General features: G+C 48.4%; 1 protein-coding gene across 3 annotated transcripts in view; it reads right to left on the reverse strand.

Moving 5' to 3' along the window:
• Positions 1-15,361, reverse strand: part of FLVCR2 (FLVCR choline and putative heme transporter 2) — a 59,045-nt gene that overhangs the window by 3,927 nt on the left and 39,757 nt on the right. The window contains exons 4-10 of one of the 3 annotated variants that reach the window (XR_015252166.1): positions 10,424-10,491; positions 9,138-9,241; positions 5,672-5,782; positions 4,405-4,510; positions 4,143-4,254; positions 3,505-3,560; positions 3,138-3,254 (exon numbers count right to left, since the gene is read on the reverse strand). Coding sequence is in view for 2 of the 3 variants with exons in the window: in XM_086709223.1 (XP_086565349.1) it covers positions 3,201-3,254; positions 3,505-3,560; positions 4,143-4,254; positions 4,405-4,510; positions 5,672-5,782; positions 9,138-9,241; positions 10,424-10,491 (611 nt within the window). In the remaining variant the exon portion in view is untranslated. The remainder of the gene's footprint in view (positions 1-3,137; positions 3,255-3,504; positions 3,561-4,142; positions 4,255-4,404; positions 4,511-5,671; positions 5,783-9,137; positions 9,242-10,423; positions 10,492-15,361) is intronic. The other 2 variants (XM_086709223.1, XM_025919366.2) reach the window with 2 other exon arrangements.

A 15,361-nucleotide genomic window follows, 5' to 3' on the forward strand; every position in this document is an offset into this window, starting at 1 on the left:
ACAGCCTAAAACTCATCTGGACCGGCCACCAAGGAGCTATCCAAAGTGCAGCGTCTGCAACTCCCACGGAATTTCTGACTACCTTCCTTTGGAGGCAGCCCCCAGGACGAGGAGTATTAGGATAATGTGCAGGGGATGGATGCATCGAAGAGAATCTGTATAAAGGCAGGATGCATATAAACTCACTGACTAGAAATATCTCTATACCCTTTATACCTAGAGAAGAAGACTTGGGGTCAGTGCGGCTTTGACTTTCTCGGGGAAAGGATGTGAGGTGGGGTTGGAACTAAGTATGGCCTGGAAGTCACCTGTGGGGTCCCTAAGTCCATGCGGTGCCTTGCTTCTTACCTCGAGTGTGCATCCAGTTAGGGAGAAGACCTTGGCACAGGCCCAGCCCTGCCCCACCACCATTCAAGAGCCAGAGGAACATCTACAGGCCCAGCTAGAGTCCAGTGCCAACTGGACAAATGGTGCTTCTCCCCCAGGGACTGTCTTGAGGCTAACGTACCGTCAACAGCTGTAGAAACCCAACGTCCCCATTCTCACTTGCTAATTTTTGGGCCCCAGGTCAACCTCCGCCATGAGTAGCCTTCGTTCAGGCAACCAGCAGCCTGCTTAAGTCAACCAGGCAGCCTCTCTCCTCTCGCGGACACACACGTGTGTGCCCACACATGCCTGCCCTCTCCAAAGCTGGCACTTTGAAATCACAACCAGAAACCCAGCTTAGTGGGGACAGAAGTACAGCCACCGTCTGTTGGCTGAGAACTACCAACTGGAAGAAAAATGGAAACCCAAACCAAGATTTTCATCATCGAGGTTAGTCATTAGCCCCAAGCCAGTTCTGTCTCTTTTTTCCAAAACTGTACATCTCATAGATTAGAAAGAGCAGCTCTGGCCACATCTGCCGGGCGCCCTGTCTTTTTACCTGGCTCTGATGATGAATTCATGTGGCGGTGGCCAGGTCTCAGGTCTCACTTACACTGACTGCCGTTGGGTTTTAGTGTTGGGCTCCAGTGGAGGGATGCTCTGTAACAGCCCTGGCTTCCCTGGGTGTCAACCCACCATGACTCTGACCTTCCCATACCAATAAGCCTCCTCAGGTGCAAGTGAGGTCCAAAGATGCATGGTGAGTTATCCAGGGACACAGACGGTTAAGCACGATCCCCAGATTTGTCTCCTCTTCCTACTCAGTGCTATTTCCAATACCCCATCCAGAAGGTGAGTAAGCCAACAACTCCAACCTTGATTAACAAACCTGGTCTATGTGCACCAAGATGCCGCTGCAAGAATAATGAAATAGTGGAACAACCTAAGTATTAAACAAGAGGAAAGGGAAATAGAGAGTTGTAGGATGTAACTGGGGGAAAGTTGACAAGCTAACATAAAGTAAACAATCAGTTTGGGAAACCAATATGCACAAGCAAACCCAAAGAAAACAACTTTAACAACGGACTATAATGTTACTAGGTTATCTCCGGGTGCTAGGATTAACAGGTGACCTTTTCTTTCCTCATGTTTGCCCATGTCTGCCAACATAAACACAGATTACAGAGGAAACAAAATCTCTTATCACTTGACACAATATGTCACATTCCAAATTAAAACCTTCTCCCAAGAAATCTCTCCTGTTTTGTTACCGGCTCTCCTTTTTTATTACCCAGGCTCACTATATATTCACCAAAATGTTCCACACCATCGTTTCCTTTACATGGGCAGAGGTGAAAGCCCATCTCTGCCGTGGCAATGCCACAGCCCTCACGCCAGTCTGGAGAATGGCATTTCTGCTCCAAGTCTTTCCCTGCCTCCCCGCTGAATTTACTGCTCCCTGCTGCAGCCTGCCAACTCTACAGCGTGATATCAGAAGACAAATAATAGAGCACTAAAGGTTATCATCTATCTGCCAGCACATATCCTTACAACGCTAACTATACCTCTTTCAGATACCATTTTTTGCTTTGAAAAATTGGCAAAGTTTTCCAAAACGATATATCCTCAACATTGGTACTCATACACTGCTATAGCAATACAAATTGACAGTCTTGATAGTACCTTTCTAGACACCAGTTTGGCAACACGTATCAAGGTCTTTAAAATGTGCGTGACCATGGATCCATTTCTCAAGGAAACACTGTGCTTAAGAACACGCGCAAAGATTCAGCCTCCGGGACGTTACTCACGATATTGTTTATAACAACGATTGGAAACAACCTTAATGTCTACAGACAGGAAAACTGTTAAATCATGGTTTACCCATGTGCGCTCATTTAAACACTGTGCAGTCATTTAAAGCATGTTATAGGGGCGCCTGGCTGGCTCAGTCGATCGAGCGTCTGACTCTTGGTTTTGGTTCAGGTCATGACCTCACAGTTAGCGAGTCTGAGCCCTGTGTCGGGCTCTGCGCTGACAACATGGGCCCTGCTTGGGATTCTCTGTCTCCCTCTCTCTCTGCCCCTTCCCTGCTTGGGCACGCACTCTCTTTCAAAAATAAACATTAAAGAAAAAGAAACTTGAAGACAAAAAAAAAGTGTATTGTGAAAGAATAATGACCTGATAAAGTGTTCACAACAAGTAAAAAAAAGCAATAGAAGATTCCATTTTTCTTTTAAAAATATTCACATATCCATATATAAATATAAAATATATACACATACATATTCTATGTAGATATAAACATTTAAGTAATTGTAAAACAACCAGCATTTCATCTCTAGGTGATAATACAGGATGATTTTTAAATTTTGTATACGTTTCTGTATTTTTTAGTTTTTCTACTAAGAACATGTATTACTTCTGTAATAGGTTTTGGGTGTTTATTTGTTTTTTAAGTAATATCCCACTTTTACTCCTCAGATTTGAAATCGCTTTCATCCTGGCTCAGATCTGATACCTAACATTTTGGTTAAAATAGTTCCCAGCTGATTAAAGCAGTTGGGAAACCCTCTTCTGTTCTAGATCATACTCACTCCTCCCCCTATATCACCATCAGCTCTTGCTTCCTGACTTCTCCTGTTAGAGCCTTACTGCAAGTCCACTGGTGCAGGTCCCTTCATCCCCATGGCACTGCCTAAGGGGCTGTAACCTGCCAGAAGAGCCACTGATTTGAGTCCACCACCACTGTGGTCGAGGTAGGCTCCCACCTTTCCTCTCCAGCCACTGACCCCAAGGCTGAAAGCAGTGGAGCCAGGGTCTCAGGACTTGTCTCAGGATCCAAGGAGTGGGCGCTGCTCAGCAGACTGTGACAACAGTGACGTGCTCTGGGGACCACAGCAGGGAGGCCAGGAGAAGGGAAGGAAGCAGAAGAGTCCGGGAAAGAACAGCACAAAAACCGTGCTGAAACACCCACCAAGGAAACTCTTGGGCACCATGTTTATGCGAACTGAGCTGATCTCACAGCATCCAGAGAACCAGCCCACTCTGGGAGCCCCCTGGGCCCACCCATGCTGCCACATCCTCAAACAAAGCTTGGGACCCAGCTCTCAGCAAAGCAAGCTCCCACATACTCACATTCTCAGGAGTTTCTCTGTTTGCTTTCTGCCTCCGGAGATCTGCCCTAATGAATGCTGAGGTCAAGGGATTGAAAAAGAACAACAACAGAGACACAAGAGTTATTAAGGAGACCAATGGTCAAGTTCACCCAAGAAAGGGAGCCCTCATTTTCCTAAGGGTCACCTACTTCAGATATTCCAGGGAAATGGGGGTTCCACCTGCCAACTTGATAAAGCCTGGGGATCACTGATGTCCCTGACAGGCAGAAGCCAATGATGAAATTGGCCTTCATTTATAGATCACTAATATTTGCCAGGGAGTTTGCACACATTGCTCTAATCTTCACAACAACCCCCATTTTATAGATTAGGAAAGTGAGCCTTCCAGAAGTTCGTCCACTTGCCCACGGTCAAACAGCTATGGAGGTCAGTGTCATAGTCTGGGATGCAAACAAGGGTCTTTTGGTACCAAAACCCAGGCTCATTCCACTAAAAACAGGCCTCTCAAACATATTTCCTAACAAGCCTTCCCTTCTGCCCCTCTGCATGTGTATCCCCCAATCTGTATGATCAGTCAAAACACTGAGGTCTCAAATTGCCAACAGCCTAAGCCCATGAGCAGCCTGAGCATCATCCTGTTCTGAGGCCCCAACTCACCAGTGAGGACTGCTCCAAGGGTGAGGAACACACACAGAAAGATGTTCCCGGGCATGGTTCCATAGTTGTCAATAATTTGACCCTGGGAGATGGTGAAGATGATCCCGAATACCTGGAAAGGCACCAAGAAGACTGGAAACAAGGGCCCAGCCAACTAGCCCACAGAAGAACTGAGCCGCCATGATGCAATGCCTGTGACAGCCAAGTCAGGTAAGGAACAAAGAGCCACTGCTTTGGGGCCGCCACCAAATAAGAGCCCTACCTGGGCAGACACGTTAAGGAGGCCAGACGACATGCCTTCTGATTCTGGGTATGTCAGTTCCACAGCAAACTCAAATCCCAGGGGGAGGTAGCCGGTCATGAAGAAGCTGAAGGCCGATCACAGAAACAAGGTGATGGAGAACTTCAAGGACAAGGAGGATAAGAAGCCCACCTCCCTTAGAACTCCTTTTCCTGTTTCATTTCTTGCCATCAAGACTTTTCAGGCCTTTGAATAATCAGGCCATCCCCCAGATGGTCATACCAAGGAAAGAGATACCCCTGTAGGTCAGGAAGAAGTTCATATGTAGGCTTCATGCTCCTGAGGCTCCTGGAGTCCCCTGCTTCCTCTAGTTCCAGCCATCAGTTAAAGACAAGGTCAATGTTTACAGAAGGGATGGGGATGCCTGCAGTGTTCAGCCCTCAGCTGAGAAATTCTGTGTCAAAGGTCCATAAGCCCTGTGCTGGGAGTGGGAAGTCCCTGGACACTGAACAGCATCTCCATGGCTCTTGAGACCTAGAAGGAGGAGCTCAGAATCCTCCTTTATCCCTCTGGAGAGTTGCCTGCTGAGAAAGACTGGGTGTCTGTCTCTGTCACAATCTCTCTCTCTCTCTCTCTCTCTCTCTCTCTCTCTCTCTCTCTCTCACACACACACACACACACACACACACACACACACACAGGAAAATATCTGGGATGTGAGGCTAAGCAGAGATCCCTGTGGAAGGTGTGCTGTTTCCTAGGCTTCCTCATATAACAGGTCCGGAAAATTCCAATTCTAATTTCTTACACCTGCACCACACTTCATGCTGCTTTCACATCTATTTCTCTCTCGCTCCTTGCAACAACTCTACAAGACAGGCCACTCTCATCCTCTTTTAAAGATGCAGAAACTGAGGCTCAGAGCAGTTCAGTGATGTACCTGTCATCAGTCAGCGGCAGAATGGAGACAAGGCCCCGGCTTTCTGATCCCTAGCCCTGTGTACTTTCTATGACTCCACATTGTCCCAGGCAGAGCTAAAAGAGACTCCGAACATTTCCTAGCCTCTGTGAGGTCTGTGAAGGACAAACTCCATCCCAATAGCATGGAAGCCCTATTAGACAGCCTTTTGCAGTACTACACATTAACAAGGCCTCTGGGCAAGATTTCCACATCTCCAGAGGTCAATGAGAAATCAGCAAAGAGATCAGTATTGCTTCCAGGATGTCGGCACCTCTAGGAGCCATGGGATGCTGCTTCCCAGTTAAACAGTTTAGAGGTGAAACTTACCCCATTGTGCCAGCAGTGATGAACACAACCCACAGGTGTCCCAGGTTCAAGGTCAATGTGTACACCACCATGCCAACCACAGTCATGATGTAGACCACCAGGGTTGTCTCCCTACAAGCAGAGGCAAAGAAATGGAGTCATACGCTTCTGACCTTAACAGGATCATTCATTCATTCATTTACTCATTGTATAAGTAGCAACTGGGGACCTGCTGTGTGTCAAGCCCTCTGCTGTGTGCTGGGACATCTGCTCTCACAGAACTTTCTGTCCATGAGGTTGATGGGCACTGAACCGGTGATCACACAAATAGTCACTTAATTACACCATGGCCACTGCTACAAAGGGTAAGACCAGAAGAGTATGAAACCACCTTGCTGCATGTGTGTTCTCCGCCTGCAGAACCCGCTCAACAAGATCAAGCTGCCCCACAAGCAAGAAGGACACAACCCTTTCCTTTCCTCATCCTTCACCAAAACTACGGAACAAACATCAGCAGTGGTCAGGCAGCAGTGGCGTGCAGCACTATCCCCAGAAGCTACCCAACTCTGCTTATCCGCTTTGCCCCAAGACCCCATCACAATGCTGGGCAGCGATCTGCCGTTTAGAGTCTGTCTGTCATCTCGAAGTTCTTCCTGTTGCCACTCGCTTGTCTGAACTAAGTGCTTGTCTCCAAAGTCAGAGTGAGAAAGCTCTGCCCACTCCCCATTTCCCTTTGTCAGTCCCCCCAGAAGGACCATTGGCAACCTGCCGCTGCTTCTTTAGGGCTCACCCTGCTTGTGTCCCTCCCACACTTTTTCTCCCATGATGCCCACTCATGACTCTAGCAGCCCTGACTCCTGCAGCTGGCCCCGCGTTCCTCTCCCTGTCCTGCTTCTGCACATCCCTCTGCCTCCTGCCACGAAAATGAGGACTCAAGACAATGAAAGCTTACAGCCTTCACTCGTCTCCCCTGAAGCCAGAAACACGGTGGGGATGCCAGCAGATGTATGCTACAGTCATACCAAACTAATGCTGCATTTATTGGGTGCCAGGAATTCTGCTCAGCACTTCACCTGCATTTATTATTTCACTCAAGCCTTACAGAAGCCCTGCAGGAAATGTAGGACTATCCCTAATTTTACAAATAAGGACACTGACGCTCCGACCAGTTAAGTTACTTATTCGAAGTCACCCCCTGAGTAAATGCAGAGCTGGCATTTGGACCCAGCACTTGGATTTGAAACCTATGCCCTCTCTACTGAAAGAAACTATTACGCAAATACACTCGAATACACCACAGGGCTACCTCTTGGGAAAACCTCAAGGCCAGAGGGTGCAAAGGACACCCCTCCTACTTGGGGCTTCAAAGCACCCACCGAGGGGGCGCCTGGGTGGCTCAGTTGGTTAAGCGTCCGACTTTGGCTCAGGTCGTGATCTCGCAATTTGTGGGTTCAAGCCCCACATCAGGCTCTGTGCTGACAGCTTGCTCAGAGCCTGGAGGCTGCTCCAGATTCTGTCTCCCTTTCTCTCTGCCCCTCCCCCACTCACACTCTGTCTCCGTCTCTCAGAAATAAATAAACATTAAAAAAAAAAAAAAAAAGCAGGGCGCCTGGGTGGCTCAGTCGGTTGAGCGTCCGACTTCAGCTCATGTCACCATCTCACGGTCCGTGAGTTTGAGCCCCGCATTGAGCTCTGGGCTGATGGCTCAGAGCCTGGAGCCTGCTTCCAATTCTGTGTCTCCCTCTCTCTCTGCCCCTCCCCCATTCATGCTCTGTCTCTCTCGGTCTCAAAACTAAATAAACGTTAAAAAAAAAAAAAAAAAAGCAGCCGCTGAGGACAGAGGAGCTGCCTCGTCCTCCACCCTGCACCCTCATCTAGTCCCCCCCACTCCCCACCCCGCACAAGGCAACTTCATGGATACCAGTTTAGCTCCTCTTCTGCCATATTTGCTTAACCATAGCTTCGTTTTAAAGCACTGACCCCTTTAGAAAACCTGTATGTAGTCCCAGCCTGAAATAAAGGGATCTGACCACCCAATTTCCAGCCTCCAAACCAAATGGGACAAATCCGGGCGCCTCAGGGAGAAGAGAACTGGCACCAAAAGGAGCAGGTCACAGAGCTCTCATCCCTTCTCTGCCCGGGTCAGAGCGCAGGGGGAGAATGTGTCCCACTGACTGCAGGAGTCAGACATCAGCGACCCTAGGCAAGGGTGGTGGCGTCTGCGCCCTGAAGTGTTCCCCCAGCCCTTCCACTGTATTTTCTAGTTCTTCTCAATCATCTGGCTGCCCACATTCCAGCCCAGCTGACGCTCCACTCCCTCCCCTCTCCTGCCACAGAGCAAGCCCTGGATAAAGGGACACTGCTGTTCGCAGGTTCGCGGGAGGGCCAGACCTCACTGCTCTCATGTCTGGTCGAAGCAAGCAATTGACAGATGGCAGAGACGAGGTGGCGGCCAAGCTCCACCAGCAGTCATTAAGCCAAGCCAGGCTCCACGTCGTGTCCAGCCAGGCGGCCACATCCCCAGGGATGGCCTCAACTGGCCTTTGTGTAGGGCAGCCAGAGTGAGACCTGGTCTGACCAGAGCCTCACAGAAGCGGGTTTGTGTGGCAGAGAACAGGTCTGCCACCATCTGTCGCCTCCAGGCACTGGGGACTTTGGAGGCCTCAACACAGCAGCCGCCCTGCCCCAGTGCGAGACAACCCTGGCCGCTAAGCAGCCGACCAGCACCCAGTGGGTGCAGAGCACTGGACAGAAGCACCAAGAAGGGAAGGACGTTGGGTCTCCTGTTCTCCACAGCCTTTTCTCCAAGCCCGGCTGTGGCATTGAGGCACCAGGGTGGGTTGCTTTTTACAAATGCAGATTCCCCTACTGAATTAGCATCCACGAGGGCGGGGCCCAGGAATCTATTTTTAATAAGTGTCCTGGATTAGCCTGGCATACACTAAAATCTTAGAAACACTGTTCTGGGCTCCTGGAAACACACTGGGCATTCAGGCCGAAAGCACATCACAGAATTTACCAAGGAGGTATAAGCAATCTCAAGACGATACAGTGTAAATCAGAGGAAGCTCAGATGCCCTGCTTTACCCCCTGGGATCCGCCAGGGAGCCAAGGGAACAGGCAGTGGCACCACCTCCTCGTCATCGCTCTTTGGGGCTTCCATAAACTTTCTAGCTGCTGGCATCTTTTCACGTTCCTTTTCATTTCTCCCTCATCTGCCCCTTTTGCAAACCACATGGAGGGATAGGGAAAAGTACCGTGGGAGGCCTCATGTCCATCTCTAACCTTGCCAAGATCCCCATGGAATGGGGACTGTTTCCCTCATTTTGTAAATGAGGAAACTGAGGCTCAGAGAAGATAAATGTGAACCACTTGACCACTGAGCCCCCCCGGTTGCTGCACCCAAACCTTTGGAGCCATGTGGCTGATGAATATGTCATTTCGAAACACGGGCCCCCAATTCTCAGTCCAAGAGGAGGTCACTTACTTGTAGGTTTTGGACCTATCCAGCCAGATGCCTGAGATCACAGCCCCAAGCATTCCTGCAATGACGATGGTCAGGCCGATTCTTCCAGCATTCACTTCTTCCCCCTGGGAAAACCACAGCTCCAACAATCACCCAGCAATGGGATGAGACATCAGACAGAGCACAGTCACCATGAGGTGAAGGGGCAAGGGCAAGCAACTCTCTCAGCAGGGTGAGATGGCCTTTAAGAAGCTGCCGGTGGGGAGAGAATCCCAGAATAGTAGCTCCTTCCAACCGAATATAACCCTGCATGTGTGTGCATGGTCCTGGATGCTGAGGTGAACCAAACTGTCCTTACACCTACTTTGCAGCAGATTTTTAACCATTTAATCCTTACAGCAATCCTTTTATCTTATTTATCATTAGTCCCATTTCACAGATGGGGACACTAAAATACATACATATTCAAATATTCCATACTTAGTTTTTTTGAGCTCTCAGTGCCAAAAGGAATAGGAAGATAGCAGTTATATAATCTCATTTACTTCTGAAAATTCCCACCATAAGGTTAGGAATCAATATTCCCCACTTTACAGATGAAAAAAACCAAGGCACAGTGAGATTCACCTACTTAGTCCAAGGTCATGAGACATTTATTAAGTGCAGAGCTAGGATCTGAATTCAGACCTGTCAGACCCCAAAACAGGAACACCTTAGCCACAGCGGCCTCCCACGTCTGCAAGTGCGAGGCCTTTGTCCTTTCAAAAGAGGGCTGGACTCTAGGACACTCAGTATCCCATTCCCAGGATCCAGCCCTTGCTGGTTCTGGCAACATTTTAGGAAATGATTTCAGATGAGCAACTCCCAATTTTACAAATTAAATATTTCATATGCGATCTATATGGATGTATGTTTACCTACTATATTGCCAGGCACCATGCCATGTGCTTTACATACATATAACAGATATGAATGTATATATGAACACACACACACACACGCGCGCATGCGCGCGCGGTATTATTTACTTTCTAATCCTGCAAATACTCTTTCAATAAGCAATTATGTTTCTTTTGTAGAGAGGAGAACGAGAGCTCAGAGAGGCTAACCAGCTTGTCACACAATTTAGTGCCACCACAGCTAGGGATGAGACCCAGGGCTGTCTCTCTCCAAATCCCATAAGCATACCACCGTACCATGCTGCCTGGGACTGGGGGAAACTCGGGTTAACCACCGCCCCAGCTCCTGCCGAGCCGGACAGAAATCTCACTCTCTACAGATCCAGCAGACTGAGGGAACTCCCTTACCGGGTAGTGCAAGATCACCATGCGATTCAGCAGAGTTGACAAGGCATAAAAAGCACCAGCATTCAGACCTGAAAGAGGGAGGGAGAAACAACATTAGGGACAGCCTTCCGCCGGGGCCGGGGCTAACTTCTCCCTCCAGCAGTTAAGGAGGTCAGAAATTCTTATCCCTGTTGCCTTTGTGACTGGTATCCTCAGAAAGTATAAGGCTACTCTGCAGGTTCTGTCAAAGAAATACTCCAAAGCAACCAAAAGTAACCATTTAGACCATTTCTTAGCCACACGCCACTGCCCTCGGATCCTTTTAACCCTGGCCTGGAGACACAGGCTCTAGAAAGCATTACTCCCAAGCCAGAGCAGAATACATTCCTCTTAAGCACTGACCTATTGACCTGTGGGATCATCAGAACCACCGGGCATCTTCGTCTCTCTTGATGACCTGTCCCGTCTCCAGATTGCTCCAGACCTTTGATCCCTGACGCCACTCTTTCCGCAGGTGCTTTCTCTTTCCCCATTCCTCCTTCAACTTTCCTCTTGGATTCAACGTCACACAAAATCTTATGTTTGAAACCAGAAAGGACCCTACAGAGCACTTAGCTGACTCTCCTAATTCATCGATTCACCCAACAAATAAATGAAGCACCTGGAATATAATGTAAGAATCCGTGTCCTTGAAGCATGAGGCCGTTTGTCCAAATCTATACAATGAGTTAGTAGCTAAGAAGCGACTGGAACTGACCCAAAGGAGAAAGGGCCTCCTGCCCTCCCTTCATAATAACAACAATGGCGGTGATGACGACGGTGACGATGACGGTGAGGAGGACGGTGAGGATGGTGATGGGAGGAGGAGAAGGATGGTGAGGAGACAGTGAGGAGGAGAATGGCAGGAGCACACCGTTCTCAATACCTTACAATCCTCATGCCAAGGTAGGTAACGTTCTCATCCCCATTTTATAGATGAGAAAAATGCACGCAGAGTTTCAAAACAAATACGGAAATCACTTTATAATACCCACCAGGAATCTTTTTAATTGTAACTACTTCTGAGGCTCACAAGACTCTCACACTTAACATAAGATACACTTAGAAGAGTGGAAGTAACAGGACACAGCTCATGGGGAGGGGGCAACCTCAGGAGGTTCCTCTTCAATGGAACCAGTCTATAGAACACCAGACCATGGAGCCGTCCGTAAGCATATCTTCTAGGGCCCCACAGATGACAGGCCAGTGGCAAGAGTCACCATGCTCAGAGTGGCACAAAGAAGGCCTCCGATCAAATATGACTACCTCCAGATAGTCATTTTTTAAATGTTTATTTAAATCCAAGTTAATATATAGTGTAATAATGGTTTCGGGAGTACCAGATGGTCATTTTTATCACAGGAGGTCATTTTTATCATACGCGATGTTGCCTAAATGTAGTTGACGGACTCTCTTTATCAGGTTCCCAGAGGAAGGAGACACAAAGTTAAGTGAAGGTCAAATTCGCATGCAAAATGAGAAAGGGAGTTTGTCTGCCATTCCCACATTCACACAGGTAGTAAGAGGAGAGGAGGAGGAGTCTGGATGTGAACCAGACTCTGTGGCTCCAGGGTCACCAGTCTTAATCATTCTACTTTCCATCCTCACAAAACTGGTTGTCAAAGATTTCCCCAGCTCTGGTTACTGACAACTTCATGTCCCAGCGGGTCCCTGCAAGTCACCTGAGGAACACTGCGAGGTTCGGCTCAGTGCCACCTCCTGAGCGGTACAGAGCCACAGTGAGCTAGAGAATCCAGAAGTGTCACCAAATGTCACTACAACTGCCAAGATGCTTGATTACGAGAACTTTGGGGCTCATAGCAACTTCTAAACCCAAGCATACCTGCCTAACCTTTATGCCACACACATCCAGCCACTCGGAGATTCCATTCCTGAATCAAGGAGACACATTCCTGGAAAGAAGGGTGGGGTGGGGTGTGGGCAGGGAGAAGGATGAAAATGCCCCCTTCCTGCCCGTCACACTTCTCTCAGCCCCTGGTCCCAGTCTAATACAGTAACGGGCAAGGGGACACTCCTAGCCATGCTCAGCTTCAGTGGTCATCTGCTCTCAGTATGGGGTCCAACTGGGATGAACAAGGCCAGTAGAATCCATAGGAAACAGAGGGAAATGATCCAAGAGGACTGGGAGCCAACCTCCAACCCCAAACACCATCACTTTTGTGACCCTGAGAAAGGCAGAGACATACAGTCCCAAGTAGGCTGACCCACGCTATTAAAGCTGAGGGGTTTCTCTCTCTGGGGCTCAATGGTTTAGAGGAATCTGTCCCAGAGTGTAGTCCGTGGTCTATCAGCACCACCTGGAAGCTTGTTAGAAATGCAAATTCCTGACCCCACCCCAGACCCACTGCTGTAGAAACTCTGTGAGTGGTGCTGGGAAATCTGTATTTGAACAAACCCCCCAGGTAATTCTGATAATGCTCAAGTTTCAGACCCAGTGGCTCAGCCAGACTAGTGGGATCTACCAATAGCCATCCCCCACTCCCCCCCAGGCTGGAGACTGAATCAGGGCTAAAGCTAGGAAGGGGTCAAGGGGAGAGGAGCAGGAGTTCACCCTGGAAGGCTGCTGCCATTCTTTCCAACCGTTTCTACAGTCCAACGCTAGAGGAATTAGGAGTTTTTGCACAGTTTCTGAATCAATCTTTAATCTAGGTGTCCCTCCCCATATTGTCAGAGGTTGCCAGACACAGTTAAACAGCACAAGTTCACTCCACTGTTCAAAGCAAGGGGTTCGACGTCCACATTGAAGGGCAGGAATGAAACGCATGCTCTGCCCTCGGTGTGAATTTCCTTTGTACGAATAAAGGTTCCTGAGTGATATTCAGGTCTGATTATCCACAGCAAGGTAAGTCTGTCAGATCAGGACCACACTCTCTTCCCTGAAAGGCCTGGTCATGGCTGGTATCAGTCACCTGGGAGAAGTCCCTGTCACTGAGGAGGTGGGATTTAGGAAGGAGGAAAGGATGTGTCATCACTTTCTCTTCTTTGTCAAACTGTTTTTCAAACTGTGGTCCAGAGACCACTGGCATTAGAAGGCTTTAGAGTTTAAAAATGCACATTCCTAGACTCCACCCTGAACCTACTAAATCTGATCCTCCTGGAATGGAGCTAGGAATCTGCAATTTTAAAATAACAACAACAACAACAAAAACAAACAAACAAACAAACAAACCTGGGCATTTCTTAGACTCACTAGAGTTCAGGAATAAATGGCCTTGGGAATACAGAAGATCAAAGACCAGGCCCATGCTCCCAGGTGCTAGGGTTAACATGGTGGCAGCTGGGATGGGAAGGGGCTTCGTGACCATGAGAATGACCCATAAGACACCTACTTTAGAGGTCCTCAACCCTGCTGCAAACGAGAATCACCTGGAGCGCTTTCTAAGAGCAAATTCCCAGGCCCTCACCCAGACTTTCGGGAGTCTGAATGTCCAGAAGAAAGGCAAGGAAATCTAGGCACACACTCAAACAAACACCCCAGGGGATTCTATCATCAGGCAAGCTTGGGAAACACTGATCCCAGATGCTATCTCTAGGTTCTGGATACTGTGTGTTCATTCCCCTTCTGTCCTTCCTTAACTTGTAGTAAACCCTCATTTTAAAGGGCCAGCCTGACCTCACCAAAGCTCCAGGGAATCATGAGAAGGCTATTATTCCCACTCTTAAGCAGGATCTTAGTGGGGGCCATAAAGCACCTATGGAGGTGGGGACAGTGGTAAAGCCCTTGAGAGCCCCAAGGGAAGGTGTCTTTGAAGCTCTGAGTTTGGGTGCCCAACACTGAAAGATTATTCAGAAGCATCGCTGAAGGCAAGGCTGGGAGATAACATGGAAAAGTAGTCCCTTTGAGGACATTCTCTAGAAGAGGAGCCTTTTCAACAACTTTTTTCAGCATGGCAGTTGTTACGTCATTGATGATGATAAGACAGCAGAGGAGGCCATGTGAAAGCAAGGCCTGGGGACCCTAGGAGAAGGTAGCCAAAGAAAGGTTCTTTTCTTCACTCCCACCACACCCTCTGTTGATACACATCTGAAGACCCACCCTGACCCCAGACTTTGGCAGATCTGTGGAGAATCTGGTTCCAGCCCTGCGTCTTCCGCATTGCCAACCTTGGAGAAGGGATTTCTCCCCTTTACTAGAGGAGGACACGGTCTCTTATTCCTGTGATATTTCAGCAAGATCAAACATGACCCCATCTCTGCTCCCCTCCCCTCTAAGTTGGGCTGCCAGATTTAGAAAAAACAAAAACAAGGGTGCCTGGGTGGTTCAATCGTTGAGCATCTGTCTGCCTCTTGATTTCAGCTCAGGTCATATCTTGTGGTTCCCTGGGATCAAGCCCACAGTCGGGCTCTGCACTGGAGCCAGCTTGGGATTCCCTCTCTCTGCCCCTCCCCTGCTTGCACTCTTTCTCTCTCAAAACAAATTAACATTTAAAAAAACACAAGGGGCGCCTGGGTGGCGCAGTCGGTTAAGCGTCTGACTTCAGCCAGGTCACGATCTCGCAGTCCGTGAGTTCGAGCCCCGCGTCAGGCTCTGGGCTGATGGCTCGGAGCCTGGAGCCTGTTTCCGATTCTGTGTCTCCCTCTCTCTCTGCCCCTCCCCCGTTCATGCTCTGTCTTTCTCTGTCCCAAAAATAAATAAAAAACGTTGAAAAAAAAAATTTAAAAAAAATAAAAAAACACAATACATCCAAATACATTTGAATTTCAGATAGCAATTTTTTTAGCATAAATATGTCCCAAATACTGAATGAGACCTGTTTATGTTTATGCTGAAAAGAATATGCTGTTTATCTGAAATTCAAATTTAGCCGGATAGCCTTTATTTTATCTCTCAAACCTCCCTCTAAGGGTCTGACCAGAGGCCTACAGGAAAAAGCCCCTGGAATTCCTCCAAAGCCTTCA

Source organism: Puma concolor, chromosome B3, assembly GCF_028749965.1.
Source record: "Puma concolor isolate L17-30 chromosome B3, mPumCon1.1.hap2, whole genome shotgun sequence".
Classification (NCBI taxonomy): domain Eukaryota; kingdom Metazoa; phylum Chordata; class Mammalia; order Carnivora; family Felidae; genus Puma; species Puma concolor.